General features: G+C 34.7%; 1 protein-coding gene and 1 long non-coding RNA gene across 2 annotated transcripts; both read right to left on the bottom strand.

Moving 5' to 3' along the window:
• Positions 1-2,146: 2,146 nt before the first annotated feature.
• On the bottom strand, positions 2,147-3,095 carry LOC128127521 (uncharacterized). Its single transcript, XR_008225319.1, has 3 exons — positions 2,846-3,095; positions 2,461-2,518; positions 2,147-2,320 (listed from the first exon to the last, which is right to left on the bottom strand). It is a non-coding gene; the product is annotated as an uncharacterized LOC128127521 (long non-coding RNA).
• A 1,144-nt stretch (positions 3,096-4,239) lies between these two features.
• On the bottom strand, positions 4,240-7,011 carry LOC111882791 (uncharacterized). The gene has a single exon (XM_023879160.1). The coding sequence runs from the start codon at positions 7,009-7,011 to the stop codon at positions 4,240-4,242; it is 2,772 nt and encodes a 923-aa protein (XP_023734928.1).
• Positions 7,012-22,375: the final 15,364 nt, after the last annotated feature.

Here is a 22,375-nt window from a genome sequence, read left to right as displayed (position 1 = left end):
AAAAATGGGTGTTATTACATGTTATTTGGTGTTGCCCATTTCCACATTTGGTGTTATAACACTCATCTATGACTAGGATTATGATGTGGCACCTTTTGAGTGTAGTAACATGTAATAACATGTTTCCCACACCTAGCAACCTAAACATTCTCATAACAATCATACCAATGGTGATGAACTTCACGAGTCCTCCCTAATAAATAAAGATCTTTTTGTCACATGTCACATTCTTATTTATTTTTCACATGTAATTTTGTGGTTATTTTAAATTAATTTTTATTCCACTTGTTATTTTATAGTTTTTTCATTTTATTAAATTGTAGATAGTATTTAAATTTAAATTCAATAATAAATGCATATCAATTTCATAAATTAACTTTCCTTCTAATTTCAAAATTACTAAATTAAAGATTCATTAATTTTCTTTCTTTATTTATTTAAATTATTTGTTTAAATTTAAAAGAGAAAAAAACACTTTAATTTTTATAATTCAATATTTTCTCACTTTTCTTATAAATTCCAACTTCTTAAATGTTTAAAATTTTGTATTTAGTTTTTTCTTTTAAATAAACTCATGTAATACATGGGTCTCACACATAGTAAACTAATAAACTAAGAAATGCATAACACAAACATGCACGCTTAGGGTCACCAATCCTAAACATTATACCGATACTCCATGCTAACACAACTAAATGATATACAAACAATCACACACAACATTTCAACCATGCATTGCAATAATAAAACACATTAGTAAGTACTCCTCAAATCATCATCAACAACCAAATCCCTAGAAAATTACACAAACATCATAACAAAAAGCATAGCCAATCGATGTATATTTAAATCTCGAACTTCACAATTGATGTAACTCATCATGACATCTTCAACAAACCTTATTGGTATGTAGAATGGAGTTATGGAATTTTCGAATGATAATAGGTTGACCTTTCAATGCAATGATTTTTTTTGTTTTTGTTTTTGGAAACGCAAGAAAGAAACAATCTGACATTGCAAAAATTGACGACTTTACCAACATTCTCTTCCTTTTTTTGTGATTACATTTCAATAATTTGTCCATACTTATCACTTATCTAAGTTATATATATATATATATATATATATATATATATATATATATATATATATATATATATATATATATATATATATATATATATATAGGGTTAAGTTCAAATAAGAACACTATTTAATGTGAGAACGTGAGAACACTACTTTATATTACTATTCTACTATGAATTTAATATGTATAGTATTGTAGTAATTATAATATGAATATATTCAATTTTATATTACTATTCTACTATATATATATATATATATATATATATATATATATATATATATATACTAGAAAGGTTTTCGAGCCGTGCTAAGCACGACCCGTGGATATAGTTGAAGAAACGTCATAGAAGATGTACATAGATGATATTATTGGTAGAATTTTAGAAGTGCAATGTTGTAACAAGTAAAAAAAATGAAAGTAGGTTGTATTATTGACATATGAATAAAAAGTACAATGTTCTTTGTTGTGTTTGGTAACAATGACGATGCCAATGAATTGAGTATATTTTTCAAGTTAATGTCCTAATAAGCAGACTAATATGGTATAGACTTAATAAGGAAAGAACGACTTAAAAGATAAAATTAAATGAAAGAGGCTTTTCTTGGTAAGTTCTAACTTTTTACCTGACTTCATCAAATATTTTGTGAACATTATTTATCCCGACAAGATTTTATCCATATAAAACTTATTATGGAATAAAAAACAAATCCTTATTCCTTTATCAACCCACCAGACTACCATCTTTGCTACATAAAAATCCAAAAAGAACCAGCAACAAACATCTTTGTAAAATAACAACTCATCAATCATTATTTATTTTGTAAAATTTAAACAAATTAAGCAGACAACCTCTAAAATGAAACACATCTCAGGTCACAAAGATGAACCTCCAAGTAATCATCCAGTCTCATTTCTATCATTGCATTCATCACTATCTTCAATCCTATTTAAAATAAACAAATGCATATTGATAGGGTGATATTCTGACAAGAAAAATGTATATAATCCTGAAATGTAATGTTAATTTATGCCAAATCATATCATCAATTACAAAAACCATTAATATTGATTTCACAACAGAACAGTTATTCTAAAATAACAGGGCATATTAAACAAACATGTTTGGAAAACATCAAAAATAGGAACAAACAGATGAGGATGAATCAACCATGTCTGTTCATATTGTGGAGCAGAAGAGAAGACAGGGGCGTACTCCAGCCATTCATTAATCTAAAAAATTGGTGAGTATCAACCAAATATGATTAGTAATTCTTGACAAATACAAAACTACACCAACCTAATATCTTTATTTAATTAGGTGTTTCGAATAGGTAACTTCTTTGAAAAAGGAAAAGAAAAAAGAAATTCACCTGGATGGTGGATATAAAGCAGATAATCAACATGTCCATCAGAAACGGTCTGTCAAATCTTCAAAAAAATAAAAGTAAATTAAAAAAGTAAAGGATTAACAATACATAGACACAGATAGCCACTTCAACAAATTAAAAAACTTTAAATTATTGAAAAAAAAAAAAAAGATACGATGAAATAATCATATCTACAATATCAGAAAACCATAACAACCAAAAAATTGAAAAATCAATTATTAGAGTTTGAGAGCGAGGCCAGAAAACAGGAGCGAGACAAATTAGAAAACCACGGCGTCGTTTTCTAACTTTAAGGAATCCTAAAACAGAAAACTAAATAGGTTTTGTTGAGGAACCCTAAAAAAGAAATCTCAATTGGTTTTATTACCGTTGAATAAGACCAACATTAACCGATCCCCAAAAAATAAAGATGAAGAAGCGAATGCTCTCCCCACCAAATCAGTTTGAGAATTTTTTTTGGGGGATGTGATCGACGGCGGAAGATTGCAATCGTAGAAAGAGAAAGCATGAGGAATAGAAATAGAGAATTCTCATTGCCATTTCATATGGAAATTTATAAAACGGAAACGACATGCTGGATGATGAGGCGTTATGAATCGACTTTGATATACATAGCGTCGTTCACAAGACGCCATCTGCAATTCTTAAACCATCTCTCACGCAGGCGGATACGACAAAACGGAAGATGAATTGGTATGAGTCGATGTTGAAAACTATAGCGTCGTTTAGAAGGTGGGTTACGTGGCGTTAAATTAAGTGGGTTAAATTGATTTACAAGGCACGAGATAAAAAAGGCTTTCATATATAGTAATGATATATATATATATATATATATATATATATATATATATATATATATAGTAATTTAGTAAATTTTGATGTGAATGTTAAATATGTGATTGTTCATATATTCGGTGATGAATAATGTCATAAAGTTATACATACTAAATTTTAATGTAAATATTAATGTGTTATTGTTCATATATTTGTTGATTAATAATGAAATATCGTTGTATATACAAAATTCATAGTAGAATAGTAAAATAAAGTAGTGTTCTCATGTTTTCATATTAAATAATGTTCTCATTTGAACTTAACCATATATATATATATATATATATATATATATATATATATATATATATATATATATATATATATATATATATATATATATATATATATATCCTCCTTAATAAATCAAAATCTTCTTGTCACATGTCATATTCTCCTTCATTTTGATACATGAAATTTTTTAGAATTTTAGAATTTTCTATTTTCCACTTGTCGTTTTATTGTATTTTTCATTTTATTAAATTAAAATTTCACATTTAATATGTAAGGTAATATATATGTAATGTTTTTATTAGAAAGAGTTTATATATCTAATGTTTTCAATATATTAAAGCCTCATTAATTTTAATAATTTAATTCTTTTTCTCATTTTTTTTATAAATTCAAACTTCTCAAATTGTTAAAATTTCATATTTTTTTTTAAAATAAATCCATGTAATATATGGGTCTCACACCTAGTATATATATATATATATATATATATATATATATATATATATATATATATATATATATATATGTATATATATATATATATGTGTGTGTGTGTGTGTGTGTGTTGCATTTTCGTAAATGCTAGAGCAAGAATCTTGGAATTTTAAAGAGATGAAAATGAATCCTTACAAGGTTTTATTAAACAAAAACAATACAACACATATGAGTAAAACAACATTAAGGAACCCAAATTCACAAGACAATATCATGCGCAATAATAGGATAATCAACCGGATCTCTAAAAAATTCATAAATGAGCAAAACTAAAGATGGTATCCATAGACCATTAATGAAAGATCGTTGATCATGTGGGTGATTCTTCCATACATAAAGAGCAATTATTTGAGGAACCATAAAGTAATCTTGAAGCATATAAACATGATACCTTAACAAATCCATCATTAATTTCATATAATAATCTTTTGTTGATTCACCTTGTAATGGATTAAGATATATCCAAATCCCATGCTCAAGCATTATAAGGAGAAGATAACACATGTAGAAACCTAAGGTCATCATAAGGATCTTCTTCTCACTTGGAGTTGACTCGCCTTGACTCTTAAGTGCTTTTCGAGCTTTCAATATAATATGAGAGATCTTAGCCATGAGGAACATAGAAACTAGAACAAGAAACCTTGCAAGATAATCAAGAATGCTTAAATATCTTTTGTAGCTTCGATGATCATAAGGTTGATTCTTGTAATATTGAGTTTCTGATGAAATGAACATGATCTCTTTGCCATTTATCAAGTTGATACCATATCCAATGATCCATAACCCAAGCATAGCAAGAGATATATAAGCAAAAGGCTCAATGGACTTCCTCCTTTTCCTCATTTGGTTCAACATGTGTGCAATGAGCACCAAAACAAGAAAAACCCGCAAATACCCTTCAAAGAGTTTACGAAAGATCACATTTTTTTCATGATTTTTGTCATGAATCATGAAGGTTTGCAAGCGTATTGTCTTGAAATGGTAAATGTCCTCTTCGTTTCTTTGGCTTCTAATGGTGATCTTTGCAGTTGGATTAATCAACCATCTTGTGTTAACACATGAGTATTCAATTCCAACTTCAATCAAACAATCTAATCCTCTTTCAAGATCCACATGATCGTACGACACTTTCCTACACCCAATCAAATACATTTTCCCAACACTTTGATCATATAAACCCTCCAAATATAACTTTGAGACATGTTGGTAGGATTCTTCCTTAACTTTTCTTGGGTTTTCTACTATATAAAGATTCATCGATATGTTAAACACCTCATTCTTGGAAGCTTCATAGAAATGGCTCTCATTTGTTCTAAATGATCCACCAAATGACAAAACCTCTACTCTCACAAAAGTCTCGGAGCTTGAAAAAGTATCAATCCTTAGATCATTTAAGAGGTGAAAAATCCCATCTTTTTCTTCCTCAAGTGTCGGATACCGAAAAAGTGATTTCCTTATATAAGTCAACAACCAAGGTTCTTGAATTCTTTCTTGAAATTCAATGGCTAAATCACTTTTTGAGTAATTATACAAAAGATACGCGTTACTATACCAACCATCTTCATATAAACCAGGAGAAAGCATTTCAAGTCCAAAAAAAACAGGGTGGTAAAAACCGGTTTGACTTTTCAAACCATTTATACTTCCAAAAACAACATTTCTTTGTTTAATAGAGAAAGATTTTGGGAAGTATAACAAAACCCTTGTCTCACATTTCACAAGCGTGGGACCCAAACATCCGGTCATCGAGAGCAACCCAGTTGAGGGATTCCATGTTCCTTTGACCCACAAAGTCAACGAAGATAAACCCGTTCTTCTTGCAGCCACATGTGGGTCCATACTAGCAGGATACATTCTTAAAACTCCAGAAACCTTTTCTTCTTTGCATATGATGTTTTGCATGAGAATCCTTAAATTCTCATTGTTTCTATCAACAAGTTGAATCTCATTCCCTAAAAGAAATGGACCAACTTTGTCTTGGAACCCGTTTTGGCCTCCAAGTTTTAAATTTGGCATGACTCTATATGCTTTATGTTCAAAAGACTTGAGAATTTTACAAAATTCAGAGTTGTTAAACTTGTTGACACCATCTTCTACCATTGCATCTTGTAGTGGATTTTGGTTAAAAGATTCAGTTTCTGAAATGAGATCTTCAGAATTAGTAGGATCGATACCCAAGTGGGAAGCTACGTGAACGTTGTCAAAGTACTCAAAATCATCCTTTTTGTTCAAACTTTTCATTTCTCCATGGATTTGCTTGATTGAAAAAGGTGAAGTTTTCGGGTACTTAAGAACAAGAAAGATTTTGTCATGAGGGAGGATGACATGATCTTCATTGTAGGGGTTTCTAAGATTGTAATATGATGTCATATCATCGGATTCGTATCGGGTTGGAACTTTCTTGAATGGGAAAGTTGAATTACCCAACAAACAGACTAAATTTCCACCCTCTGTTTCAAGATAAAAACCTTCAAAATCAACTCGAAGAGCAGACATACCAGGCTTTTTATGAAACTTCAAAAAGGGTTCAGAAATCACTGTGCTATTTCTTGTTATGCCAATTGATAAAACCCCACTGATGCTAATTGTGTTTTTCGGGTGGTGGGATGAAGTAGAACTAACATTTTTAACCTCGAAGCTAACAAGTTTCCATGGGGAGATGAATGATGATGTGGCATGTGACATGTCACTGTCATCAAAGGGCATCAAGGGTGCTCCATAGGAGTCCTGTTCCCAATCTCCATTGAAGAAAGAAAGCTCATTTTTAAGCCTAGAAGCCCAATTATCATCAGATTCTAACTCAGAAGCTGATGATATAAAGGGGTTGCAATGCTTCTTGATTTCGGTTAATCGAGTGTAGTTATGAACCAGTGAATGGTCAATAGGGAATGCAAAGTCATCATAAGAAGCTGCATTACTCAAAGGAAGAAACAATAACAGGGTCCAAACACTTAGAACTTGGAGTCCCATAGAACAATTGGCTAAATTTCAGATTAAATAAAGATATTCAAAGAAGAAAAGTGCATGAAAAGATGGTTTTATATAGAACAACAAAAAAAAGGCTTAGACTTTATGGGGAAACGTATATGTTGAAGATCAAACCTGAAAGAATGGAGGGTTGTTCCAAATTTCTCTCTATCATTAAACCTGGTTCTTCTTTCAAAGAGTAACTGCAAATCAGAGAAGAGGAAGTATCAATAGAACTCTTGATAGTTCAAGGTTGGAAAAAACTAAGTTCAAACACACAAAGGAAGCATTTTTTTATTAGGGAAGTATCAAAATCAATAAATCATAAGCACATGCGAAGAAGATGATAGGATGTCTCCCAGAGTTGACTTGTAATTTATTAGTATTATGGTCAGTTGTTCGACGAATATGATTACAGCATGTGAAAGTCTTCCCATTTGAAATCCTTCTTCTGATCATGATTATAATATTAGCTCATCAATTGCATTTGTTGTGTGATCTGTAAGACACGAACGAGTAATATTTTTAGGTAAGAAAAAAAATTCAGATCCACGATATTATGATACCATCAATATCCATTTCTATTCATTGTGTAATTTGATACGAACCAGATAAAAAAGAGGATGCAGCGACAGTTTGGTTTTTAGAGAATAAATGAAAATAATGATTTTATAGTTTAAAATAACATTTTTTTTTTCTTATTAACCCAATTATGGCGGTGAGAGTTGTTTTGTGATCAGACCATAATACGACATGCTACAACTTTTAACCAATGTATGATTTGTTTTTAATAAATAGTTGTTTTAAAAGTTGTTTAAGAATGTAAAATGAAATAACGATATGTGCCTTTGTTACGAAGGTTAATTTTAGCCGAGTAACTTTCAGTATAAAACTTTGCTAAGATGTTGCAGCTTGGACTACAAATCCTAAAAAATCAAATTTTTTTTAAGTACAAAAACAATCTAAATGGTCCAAACCCATGGGCAATTGAGAACTATGCATTGTTAGCAAAATACCCCTCTGTTGCTCAGGTGATATTCCTTTTTCTTGTGATATCTCATTAACCTCTTACCTGAGATGATATATATATATATATATATATATATATATATATATATATATATATATATATATATATATATATATATATATATATATATATATATATATATATATATATATATATACTAGCCGTTTACCCGCGCTAAGCGACGGGTGCGAATAATTTATTTCAGAACTTAGTTTTTAGAGGTTCAAATAATTTACTACATCTACAAAATTATCAATAAGAATCATTCTAGCAATTATTTTCTTTTTGGCAGCCAATGATTTGTTTCAATTTAACAATTAGTTTGCTTTATGAAACATGCCAAATTAAAAAGACGACACATGCAAGTATCACCAAACGCAATACAATGGACGATGGATAGTTTCCTTTTGGTGTCACTCGGGGATAGGTATCCCATGATTCTCATTGTTAGTCTACCCAATTCAGTCATCATATTTGATGGGATCGGGAAATCCGGTCCCTTTTAAAAAATTAGACTTATCCCCAGCCCATCCGCAACTCATCCCAGAGGCTACGCTATATAAGTAAAAAGTTATATTGAAGAATGAAGACGTTTGGTTTCTTTAGCAGAATAATATCCCTCATAGTCATTAAACCGTAAAAGTAACAAAACATTTTTGGATTGTGATTAGTAGTAACTTTTGGTGAACGTTGAATATTTTTTTTAAATTAAAAATAGATAGTAAAAATATTTTTCTTTTTCGGTTCAAAACTAAAAATATTTCATTGATTAAAACTAAAAATTATATTGTTGTTTTCCGTTTAAAATAAAACTATTTTAATGTTTTAGGTAATCAAAGAAATGACATACATACTCGGCTAATCTTTTTTGAATAATTATGATTGGAATTTTTTAAAAAATATAAACTTTAAAAAGACAATTTTTAATTTATCTTATTTTTATCGCAATTTATAATTTGTAACATCTTATACTTATGTATATATGTATATCTATACTCTTATTATACAAATTTTGTCAAATTAGCAACAACAATATATACATTTTCAGACATAAAATTGTCCATAAACATATATATATATATATATATATATATATATATATATATATATATATATATATATATATATTATAAAAAAAAAGAAATAAAATAAAAAATGAACTATAAATTGAAATTTTGATAAAACAAATACTTCTTATTTGAAAGATAACACAATCAACTGTATAGAAAAAATAAATCAAATCATACGGTAACTTTGAAAATTGAACAAACTCCATATAATTCCTCATCAAGCTAAAAATAACATCAAAAAGCCATTGTTAGTCCATATCTACAACAAAACCAAAAAAATCAACATGAAACATTATGATGCAAATGCAATGCAAAACCAAACTCTGAAGCTTTGAGGGTTGTCCTGCATTTAGTTGGCCCTTTTTTCGGAGCAAACTTTCCTCCAACATCTTTTTTTTCTTCCTTCAATCACTGTAAAAGGAATACAAAAAGAAAAAGACCATACATTACATTGATATTGAATGTACTATCTTTTTATTATTTAGCCTATAATTTCATTAATAGTATTAATAGTATCTGTAACTGTAGCCTTAGCATTACGTTTTGGAAACTTGTATCATGATGCATTCTACTATCCACACAATTTAGCCGTTTCTTAATAATATGTTTCCTTGTGATTTGTTTGTTTTGAACAATCACCTTGAAACATTTCATATTCATATTCATGTTTCTTTTCGAAAGAAAAAAAAATAATAAAATCTTTAATATTTTGGTTTCATGATTTTATTAGTATTTTATCTTTCAATGCAAATAAAGATAAAATTTGACCACTTTCAATGCAAATAAAGATAAATTTTGACCAAAAATTGGATGCATGTCAATTGTTGTTCCATAAAAATTTGGGAATAGAGTGATTTGGGACCAAAACTCTAAGTCCATCTCGAATACACCAATCATATTTATATAAATATCTACGCAAAATGTGACCGGCCTATTTACACTAAATTTGACCAATCGGTAAAAAAATCATCTTTTTTAATTGAAAATAAATGAAAGTCTTATTGACTTGTTGGTAAAGTTATGAACATATATTTCATTTTACTCGATTAACATTCTCTCTCTCTCTCTCTCTCTCTCTCTCTCTATATATATATATATATATATATATATATATATATATATATATATATATATATATATATATATATATATATATATATAACTTGACAAAATAGAGAACTTTTCATGCATGCCTCATCTTTGACCGACCACACTAACTAGTGTTTTTAAGTACTAGTAATGTATCCATAAATTAAATAACATTGCCTACATTAAAATTAATTCGTTAAATTATGATAATGTTGGCTACATTAAAGTTGAATAAAATATATCCATAAATTATGGTCTCAATTGAATTCAAATTTATATATTAGCTGCGAATATGACAAATATCAATAGCTTCAAATAGATTTCTTGTACAAATGTGATTTAAGTCGAGCAGGAGACCGTTTTGCCTCTTTCATAGATAACATTCTAGAATCTGAATAGTACAAACAATGATGGACAATGTACAACCACAAAAACACAAACTAAACATACTCAAATGTTGTCTATCAGTTCCTGAATCGCAAACTAATATCTTGGGACTGAATGTCAAATTTATATATTAGCTGCGAATATGACAAATATCAATAGCTTCAAATAGATTTCTTGTACAAATGTGATTTAAGTCGAGCAGGAGACCGTTTTGCCTCTTTCATAGATAACATTCTAGAATCTGAATAGTACAAACAATGATGGACAATGTACAACCACAAAAACACAAACTAAACATACTCAAATGTTGTCTATCAGTTCCTGAATCGCAAACTAATATCTTGGGACTGAATGTTAAAAGGCTTTGATTCCGGGTACTCTTTGATCATCTGATGCCTAACCTTTGACGGATTCCCCTGTCAATCAACATTATAAAATATCATCTAGTTAAATGTCCACAAAACACTCTGTTTGTAGCTAATAAAGCGTATATATGACATTTGGTTAGTAAAGGACAATAATACCCTTCACTTTAAGATTTAAGATAATCCAAGAAGAAATGCTAGGAAAAACCAATCATTTCTATGCCATAAAGACTTCCAGGAAGCTGTAAAGGTGGAAGCTTTAATCTTCCCAACTTATGTTGGTTTAATATTTTATTGATTTATTATCTCCCTCCTCTCCATAGCACAACATTTCATAGCTAATAAGTGGATAAATACTTATCCTATGCTTAAAAAAGAAAGCAAACATCTATACCACCTTCTGTCCCATCTCCTCGCTAAAATCTGCAATATTTGTTAATTACTCAAAGCATCTTCTCAACTGACCATTCACCATCCAACTTTTGTGCATACATTCAGCTATTGTAGAAGTTCACCACCTACAAAAAAAAAAAAAAAAAAAAAAAAAAAAAAAAAAAAACCACCATTAAGTCAAAAGAGAAAAAGTCGTTGCATCAGCAACAAGAAAAAGCTTCTTTTTTCATGAAAAGATAGAATTACACTGAAAAACTAAAGAGTAGGGGCTAAAAACAACAACAATAGCAACACCAACACCATCAAGAATCAGGGCATCTCACAATCTTTATTTGCATAAACATGAACTACTCCATCTTCCATTTGAAATTTAGTTCCCCTACATAGGTTGCAATTAACTTGTCTTCCTACTCCTTCTAATCAATGTGAAAAAGTTCAATCCTTACCATGGTTTTAATTGGTGCTATTTAATATCACTATTACAAATAAATAATTCAGTAAACAATGAGTATAAAGAATCTCTTTTCTAAACCTCAAAAGATGAAAAATGAGCAAAACAGTTCCATCGACCACAGATTTACCTCTGATAGAGGCTAGTGACATCTCTTGGAGTCGAGTTCCATATTTGAATTAACATTCCTCAATGCTCATATGTTTGAACACATTTTTTCATCACTCTATCAGATTGATATTCCATTGAAACAATATTGAACTACTTTACCTCATTTCTTCCACTTCTTGTTGTTATTCCCCTCTCGCTCCTACATGAAAAAACTAACTTTTTAAAATACCGATTCCATTATTTGAGTATTACATATTACCATCTTTCCATTCTTTCTTGTGCCTTCCCAACTCACATATATATGGGTTCTCTTACAATAAAGATGTTTTGAGAAGTACACTTTACCAGTAACCTGAAAACAATTAAAAAAGGTTGAAATAATAAGATATTTCTTATCTATAGAGCCTAAATTACTTTCTACAAATAAAACATAATAACTATATTTAGTTTCTTTGGCCTCTTTCCCTTTCAAGCCAACCCTCTATCTGCCTGCACACATAATTCTCACGTTCACAAGGTCATTTTGTCATGTTATTAGGAATAATGGTATTAGCAATTTCTTACCATCTCATCAAGAATCCGGTCAATTTTGAAGTTTAAAAGTGACCGCATTACACTCAAGAAACTAACTTCAGCACTATATCCGAATTTCAGTTTTAGAATTCTTCAAAAGCTCATCAACATGATACTACAGAAAGAATTGTAAATCAATTAATGAACCCACACTTAAAAGTAAAAATATATACAGGATTCCATGTGCTCTTTTTAATTTTAATGGACCAAATGTCACTTACGTATTTGAAATAGGTTTTGAATACATCGGAGTTTGATATCATATACCCTACACAAAAGAGTAATGATGATCTCTATGGTTTTCACTTATTCTTCCTATACTCATCTTTACTGTGACAACCCGATATTTCGAATCAATGTAATGACCCAAAAAGTAAAGAATTGTAACCTCTTTTGATATAATGAAATTATCATCAAAGATAAAATGTTCAAAAGTCTCTATTGAATTTCATAAATGATAGATTTTGTGTCAAGGATTTCAAAAATATAAAGAACACTAAAATCCGAGTTATAACGAGGAAGTTATGACCAACCTAAGATTCACAGCAAATCCGTCAATACGGTTAAATGTAAAACGCGAAGTTTCAATACAAAAATTTTTAGCCTTAGGTATCTAAATGAAAATTGTAAATATCATTAAACCATAAACGTACATAAAAAGAACGTTCAAATCTGGATTCGTATGAGGAAGTTATGATTTTTCGAAGTTTCGGATATAGCAGTAGACAGCTAAAAAACTCGAAATAGAGATCGAGAGACTTTTGGCTTAAACAACCTAAATGAGAATCGAAGATCTCAACAATAGTAGTGCAACGGTAAACAGTCTAACGAAAACGGACGTCGGATGAAGAAGTTATGGATTTATGACGGAGTTTTCGTGTCCCGGCTTGTTAAAAATAATTAATTAAAAATAAATCAAAGTTAGCCGACGAAATCTAAACGAGAGTTGTGGAGCGTATTCTCACCTACGCGTGCATATATAGAATGTCGAAGACGAAGCTCATACGCGGAAGTTATGGATTTTACAAGTTCGAGACACAAAACCTGAGGTTGTCAGGCTGGCCACGACGTGGGGCCATGACTGATGGGTTCTCAGGCTTGGCATGTAACACCGTGAATTTCAAAATAATTTTTTGCAAATTATAAAAACATTTCTCATTTTATTTTTCATAAAACATTAAGTTTAAATCCCAATTCACATCATACAAAATCCCAAGATCATATATATATCAAAAATCCCATGCATGTGTACAGATCAAGCCGGCGCCTCCCCACGGTCACCGCTAGTACCTAAAACAACAACACTAACACTGTAAGCACAAAGCTTAGTGAGTTCCCCAAAATACCACATAAACATATATTAGCCACTCGAGGCTATAACTCTATGGGTCCGTGCACCCAAGCTCTATGAACCCTCAGGTTCTAACTCTGGGAACCTTCCGGTTCCAACTCTATAAACATGCACAACATAAATCACATAGACATCATGCAGTACAACACATAGCATACACATAACATACACATACTCTGACACATAACTCTGATTACCTACTGAAGGTAAAGTATAGTGAAAAGACTCACCTCGTGTATCTCGATAACTCGCGAATCCTGGAAGTCACTCGTGCTCGATCCTCCGAGCTATAATCCTCCTATAACATCATATATCTCTTAATTAACACTTTTACCACTAAGGTTGACTACCCCTATCAAGTCAACTCTGGTCAACGGTCAACGGTCAACTTTGACCGGACTCGGCGAGTGCACTAGTGCGACTCGGCGAGTCTATACATATTCACCAACTCTCTAGGATTATCTTTTGACACGTCGAGTACTCCCCTGAATCGACAGTTTCCACCTAGCATGAATCGCGGGGCTACCACGACTCGACTCGCCGAGTCTCAAGAACAACTCGGCGAGTCCCAGCTCGACTCAGTCCAACTGTCAACCCTCACTAACTCTCCCTGACTCACTGAGTCGACCCTTAACTTGGCAGGACCACTCGCTGAGTGGTCCTGCCAAGTTAAGGGTCGACTCAGTGAGTCAGGGAGAGTTAGTGAGGGTTGACAGTTGGACTGAGTCGAGCTGGGACTCGCCGAGTTGTTCTTGAGACTCGGCGAGTCGAGTCGTGGTAGCCCCGCGATTCATGCTAGGTGGAAACTGTCGATTCAGGGGAGTACTCGACGTGTCAAAAGAGAATCCTAGAGAGTTGGTGAATATGTATAGACTCGCCGAGTCGCACTAGTGCACTCGCCGAGTCCGGTCAAAGTTGACCGTTGACCGTTGACCAGAGTTGACTTGATAGGGGTAGTCAACCTTAGTGGTAAAAGTGTTAATTAAGAGATATATGATGTTATAGGAGGATTATAGCTCGAAGGATCGAGCACGAGTGACTTCCAGGATTCGCGAGTTATCGAGATACACGAGGTGAGTCTTTTCACTATACTTTACCTTCAGTAGGTAATCAGAGTTATGTGTCAGAGTATGTGTATGTTATGTGTATGCTATGTGTTGTACTGCATGATGTCTATGTGATTTATGTTGTGCATGTTTATAGAGTTGGAACCGGAAGGTTCCCAGAGTTAGAACCTGAGGGTTCACAGAGCTTGGGTGCACGGACCCATAGAGTTATAGCCTCGAGTGGCTAATATATGTTTATGTGGTATTTTGGGGAACTCACTAAGCTTTGTGCTTACAGTGTTAGTGTTGTTGTTTCAGGTACTAGCGATGACCGTGGGGAGGCGCCGGCTTGATCTGTACACACGCATGGGATTTTTGATATATATATATATATGATCTTGGGATTTTGTATGATGTGAATTGGGATTTAAACTTAATGTTTTTATGAAAAATAAAATGAGAAATGTTTTTATAATTTGCGAAAAATTATTTTGAAATTCACGGTGTTACAAGTTGGTATCAGAGCTAGGGCATGGGTCGATGTGTTTGACGAGGACGTCGAACCCTATAATGGGGGGTGAAAGTGGGTTAGATCTGATCCCACATCGGCTGGGAAGGAGAACTAAGCATTCCTAATAAGGGGTGTCGATACCTTCCCTATCACAACGCGTTTTAAAGCCGTGAGGGCAGCAGATCCCATAAGAACTCTACAGTTAAGCGTGCTTGGGCGGGAGTAGTACCAGGATGAGTGACTCCCTGGGAAGTCCTCGTGCCGAGTGGCCCAAAGCGGACAATATTGTGATACGTGCCAGAGGGGGATGTTACATGGCAGCAGACGTCTCGTCCATTGAAGAGGATAAGATCGACTCCACGACATGAGCAGCTCTATTGCCACGACGTGGGACCCAAAATTTGGGCAATAAATAGAGCTCAAAGGGTTCCGGGTTTCATGGCTCAATTCTCTTCTTTCTCGTGCCGAAGCTCTGCGTTTTAACCCCCGAAACCATCCCGAAGCCCCGGTCTTCACATCCAAGTTCTGAAGGAAGGTCTTACACTCTTGAGAATTCCTGAGAATCCCGAGAAATCCGCTTTCTCCCGTCGAAGTTCTGCTCGGTTTTCATCTCACCATCTTCACTCTATCAAGTGAGTTCATACCCCTATAATTACGTTTTCAAATGCGTTGTAAATGCTTTTATACACTTTCAGGGGGGGGGGGGAATACAAGTAAACACACGATTATTCTCGTGTGATTAACATCAATCGTTTGCTATATTTTTGTTATAATCAATCATATGTGGTTTATAACTATCATACGAAAACGTTCTCATACAATATATCATGAAAACACTTTGTCCTTTTGGAATAAAACATGTTGTTATATAAATATCAAACACTTTATTTATATTTTGAGTATGAAAGTTCAATAATATTATTACAAACGTTATACTTGCATACAAAGTCGATATTACACTAGGGTTTATCATACAAATGAGTCACACATTTGGAAAAACTATAATAGGTAAAGTTTACTAGATATTCATGAGATTTTACATACTACAAATACTATATCAAGTAAATGCTTTCATATACAAGAACAAATGGACTTTTCATACGTAAATCTATTTAATACTAAGTTTTGTGAGACATTCAACTTCACATACTTTCAAGTATGCAGTTAAAGTCCTATATTATATACCATAATATCTTGTAGGGAGAGCGTGATACTTGTGTATAAATCTATACGAGATTGACAATCTCGCACCTAAACTGTTAGCTACAGTTAGACTGGCAAGTCTGGGGTAACAACCGTCATAACATTCCAACGCCTAAAGAACGTTGTTACAGGCAGTCTGGGTCAATAGCATGGTTATAAAACTCACATGGAGTATTAAAAACACATTGATTTACGGGGTTATCAAATGCCTTAGTGATTTTATACATACATAAATCTACTATTCTAGGCATGAAAAACACTTTTGCAATTCAGTTTTGGAACTTTTAAATTACTACACACTTATGGAAAAACATTGGATTTCTAGAAGCAAATATTCAAAACAGTCGGGTCTTGGTAGAATACTACCTTTATACTAGTAGGAAATATTGGATTTTCTAGGAGTATTCAAACATCTACAAACAATTTCATTCAAATTCATAAAACATTGACATTAAATACTTATGAACTCACCAGCTTAAACGCTGATCAACTCTTTCAAACTTACTTGTATTTCTCAGGAATTCTGCAATACAGGTAAACTTCAGCTTTTGGAGAAGTGACGCTAAGACGTCAGTTTAAAACTCATTTTGTCATCATATTGTGATTTGTTTTGAAACAAGTATCATTCAACAATGTATCTTTTAAATTATATATATGACGGTTGTTTTACTTTCTTTACTATGTATTCAACTGTTACGATACTACATGAAGTCATCCGCCCTCGAACGATTCCGCCGTTCTGGTTTGGGGGTGTGACAGATTGGTATCAGAGCATTGTTTATAGTGAACTAAGTATATCGAACCACATAAGATATACAAACTATAAATGCATAGGGGACTAAAGCTCTCTGACAAAACGTTGTAACACCTAAACCGCGTTTCATTCAACTTAAATTATTTGGGTAGTAAAAGCACAAATACATGTCATTTCATAGTTAGAACTATACAAGAACTACTAAGACAAGTTGGACACTACGACTAGGCCCCAGAATATGTAATCGGATTTGGGACGAATATAGCCTGATCAACTATATTTATCCGAGATCGGACTAATGTATGTCGAGGAATGGTCGTAGTGAGCAACAAGTCAAAACTTACCAAAATGACACTAGTATCAAACATGCAAACTTAAGTACTATAGGAGTATTTGGTAAATACAATAGTTTAACTTACATGTTTAGATTTACATGTTTTTAAAATTTCTAGACAATTCTCATACCTCTATTCTCGTACAGACACAATGGTTGGATTCTATCCACCAGGGGATCCCTACTACCCGAATAAGGGCAATGGAGGATGGATAGAGGAGGACCCCGAAGAGGATGAGGAACCTATAGAGTTGGAGGAAGGGGGTGACTCTGGGACAGACTCGGAACCTGAAGTAATCAACCCACCAGTCGCTCAACCTCCCGCAGTTAGGAGAAACTTTCAGGGACCAACTCCCATTCGGGGAAGTCACCTTCACCATTGGAGCCAACAGCAAGGATTACGTCCTCCCTATGGTATGTGTCGGGACTTCTATAACGTTAGGGATAGAGGTTCAGCCGACCGAGCACTCCCATTCATGGTGGGCAAACTATCCAACCAGTCCTATCAATTTGGGGTTCAAGCTAATCGGATTCGTGAAGTCAACGTGGAAGTACAAGTTCACACTTCCGACATTCGTCGACTGGACAGGTTGCAGGATGACGCCAAACTCCGTACTGACACATTCCAAGCATAACTGATTGTAGCCCTCTCTGAGATAAGGGAACAACAAGCCGCCTTCGATAGGCGCCTTATGGAAGCAAAGCAATCAGACACTGAGTTGAGCTCCAAGCGCAACCTACGTCCCAAGTAGTACTTGCCCAAATCCCAAAATTTTGTTATAGAATAGGAACTCAGCTAAAAGTATTACTTTTCTTTAACTTCTGTATCAAAGACCCTTAGAAGGGTCGAAATTTTCCTAACTTCAAATGTAACTCAACGTATGTTTAATATATATGAAGAAATTCCTTTGTGTGTTAATTCTTTGAATACCACTCAGATTCATAAGTTTATCTATCACTATGCAAACTTTTATTATGAGTCAAGCTCTAAACCTTGGGTAGGTCAGTCAAATTCATAAATTGATAAAAATAGCAAATTTATTAACACACAACTTCCAATCATTAAGGAATTATGTTCTTCATTCTATTTCTCTAGCAGAACGATGCCACCCCGTAGATATGTACACCGTGTCAACAACGCAACATCTCCACCACCACCACCTCCATCAACGGATAACGCCGCCTTGATAGCTGCTGCAACAGTTGTAGTGACAGCAGAAATGGTACAAATGAGTAATAATGGGTCCGGAGTGGGAGTAAATAGCTCTATGAATGGCCAATGTTAGGGTCGTTCAGGGGATTGCACCTTCAAGGACTTCACCAACAGCAAGCCCATGTCTTTTAATGGACCCGAAGGGATAATGGCTCTATCACAATGGATAGAGAAAACAGAAGCGGTTTTTGAGATTTGTGCATGTCTGGAAGTGAGCAAGGTAAAATTTGATGCTTGTACATTCTCCAAGAGAGCTCTGACATGGTGGAATGGCCATGTCAAGTCACTAACTCTGGTAGTGGCTAATTCTATGGGCTGGGAGAATCTAAATCAAATGTAAATGCAAGGGTACTGCCCAAGGGGCGAAGTACAAAAGCTAGAGCAAGAACTTTGGGGCCTTACTATGGTAGGCTCGGACATCAAAACCTATACCAATAGGTTTAGTGATTTGGCAATCCTTTGCCCAGGGATGGTTGCTCTAGAGAGCAAGAAGATCGAAAGATACATCTGGGAATTGTCACCCCAGATTCGAGGAAGTGTACTAGCTTCCAAACCAATCACTTACGATAGCGCCAAACAATTGGCACAAGCTTTCGTTGACCATGGAATCTATCAAGGCTTCGCAACTGTTGTCCCAGAGCAAACCATAGGAAACAACAACAACAACATCAGTACCAACAATAACAACAAGAAGAAGTTTTGGAACAAGAGGAAGAGTCAGTTTTCACAAGAACCTTCCAAGAAGCAACAAATAGTGGCAATCCATGCCGCTACTACTCCCAATGCTGCTCCTGTTACCTCTGCACCAGCGAAGCAATATGCTGGGAACCTACCGAAGTGCAGCAAATGCAATTTCCATCACAACGGGAATTGTCGGGAGATGCACTGCAACAACTGCAACAAGAAAGGACACACTGCCCATTTCTGTAAGGCACTGGCACGACTAATCACCCAAGTCCCTGGATTCGGTGTGGGCCAGGCGTGTTATGGGTGTGGTGAGGCTGGACACTACAAGAGAGACTGCCCTAAGTCAAGTCGTGTTGGCGGCATAGGAAGGTGCTGGCAATAGGGCAGAACGAAGCAATAGTTGATCCCACGGTGGTTACGGGTACGTTTCTCCTCAATAGCGCTTATGCATTCATACTCCTTGATTGTGGTGCGGAGAGGAGTTTCGTGAGTCATAAATTCAAACACATACTAAAACAGAACCCTCAATCACTCAATAAGATATTTATAGTAGAAATGGAAAACGGTAGATCATAAAACACAAACAATATGTGCATAGGTTGCACACTAACTCTAAATGAACATTCATTTCCAATCGATCTAATGTTGATCATTATAAAGAGCTTTGATGTCATCATCGGTATGGATTGGTTAAGCCTGCACCATACCGATATACTTTGTCTCGAAAGGGCCGTTCGCCTAAATCTGCCAAACGGCAAAACTCTTGTCATTTATGGCGACAAACCTAGTACCAATTTACAAATCATCTCTTGCGTCAAAGCCCAGAAATACATGCGTAAGGAGTACCATGCCTTCTTAGCCCATGTAGTAGATAAGGACAAAGAAGCGAAAGACCTCAAAGACATTCCAGAAGTCTGCGATTTTCCTGATGTCTTCCCTGAAGATCTTCCAGGAGTCCCACCAGAACGACAAGTCAAGTTCAGGATCGATTTAATTCCCGGAGCTACCCCAGTAGTTAAGTCGTTGTATCGTCTAGCACCAGCTGAGATGCAAGAATTATCCAGCCAATTAAACGGACTACTCAACAAAGGATTCATCAGACCGAGCTTCTCACCTTGGGGAGCGCCAGTCCTATTCGTAAAGAAGAAGGATTGATCTTTCCGCATGTGCATCGATTACCGGGAACTCAACAAGCTCACTATCAAGAACCGATATCCCCTACCACGCATTGACGACTTGTTCGACCAACTCCAAGGAGCGAGTTATTTCTCGAAGATTGATTTGAGATCCGGGTATCATCAGCTACGAGTCTTAGAAGGAGATGTTCCCAAAACAGCCTTTCAAACTCGTTATGGTCACTACGAGTTTGTAGTAATGCCATTTGGATTAACAAATGCACCGGCGGTATTCATGGGCTTAATGAACCGAGTGTGTCGTTCATTCCTAGACAAATTTGTGATCGTGTTCATAGACGATATAATCATTTATTCGAAGAGTAAAGAGGAACATGGTCAACACCTCCGACAAATCTTGGAAACTCTAAGAAAAGAGAAGCTATACACAAAATTCTCAAAGTGCGAATTTTGGATTCGGAAAGTAGATTTCCTAGGTCACGTGGTTAGAAAAGACGGGATAAACGTGGACCCTTCCAAAATCAAGGAAATCGAGAACTGGTAAGCTCCCAGAACCCCAACGGAAATCCGACAATTCTTGGGCCTTCCTGGCTATTACCAAAGGTTTATACAAAACTTCTCAAAGATTGCTAAACCACTTACCACCTTGACCCAGAAGGGTGTAACTTTCAATTGGGAAAAAATACAAGACGCTGCATTCCAAACACTGAAGCAAGTACTATGCAGCGCACCTATATTGTCTTTGCTAGAAGGAACTGAATACTTCGTGGTCTACTGTGATGCATCTAATCAAGGTCTTGGATGTGTTCTAATGCAACGAGGAAAAGTCATCGCCTACGCCTCGAGATAACTCAAGACGCACGAGGTCAACTACACTACACACGACCTCGAACTGGGAGCAGTCGTTTTCGCCTTAAAGATTTGGAGACACTATCTCTATGGCACGAAATGCACAATCTTTACCGATCACAAGAGTCTTCAACACATCCTCAATCAAAAGGAACTCAACATGAGGCAAAGACAATGGGTTAAACTGTTGAATGACTATGAATGTGAAATTCATTATCATCCAGGAAAAGCGAATGTGGTGGCTGATGCTCTTAGTCGAAAGGAATACTCGGTCCGCCGAGTGAAATCCTTAACCATGACGATCCATTCACACCTGTCCACACAAATCAAGGAAGCTCAGAGGGAAGCCTTGAAAACAGAGAATGTGACGGGTGAAGCCTTAAGGGGAATGGATAAGAATCTTGAAGTCAAGGTCGACGAAGTTCGTTACTTCATGGATCGGATCTGGACACCGAGGTTTGGTGGATTCAGAGACGTGGTCATGAATGAGGCTCATAAGACTCGATACTCGTGCATCCAGGTTCGGACAAGATGTATCTGGACCTCAAGAAACTGTATTGGTGGCCGAACATGAAAGCAGGGATCGTTACCTATGTGGGCAAGTGTCTGACTTACGCCAAAGTCAAGGTAGAGTACCAAAATCCATCAGGATTACTACAACAACCTGAAATACCCGAGTAGAAGTGGGAGCGGATAACCATGGATTTCATAACCAAATTACCCAAGCCAGCAGGTGGGCTAGACACCATCTGGGTAATCATCGATAGATTAACAAAATCCGCACACTTCCTACCCATAAAGGAAACCGACAAGATGG

The sequence above is a fragment of the Lactuca sativa genome, chromosome 8, assembly GCF_002870075.4.
Source record: "Lactuca sativa cultivar Salinas chromosome 8, Lsat_Salinas_v11, whole genome shotgun sequence".
NCBI lineage: Eukaryota > Viridiplantae > Streptophyta > Magnoliopsida > Asterales > Asteraceae > Lactuca > Lactuca sativa.
This window is presented reverse-complemented; position numbering and strand designations above follow the sequence as displayed.

Bases quoted from the DNA above. Each gene is read 5' to 3' on its own strand.
- LOC111882791 (XM_023879160.1), bottom strand. From the start codon at position 7,011: ATGGGACTCCAAGTTCTAAGTGTTTGGACCCTGTTATTGTTTCTTCCT.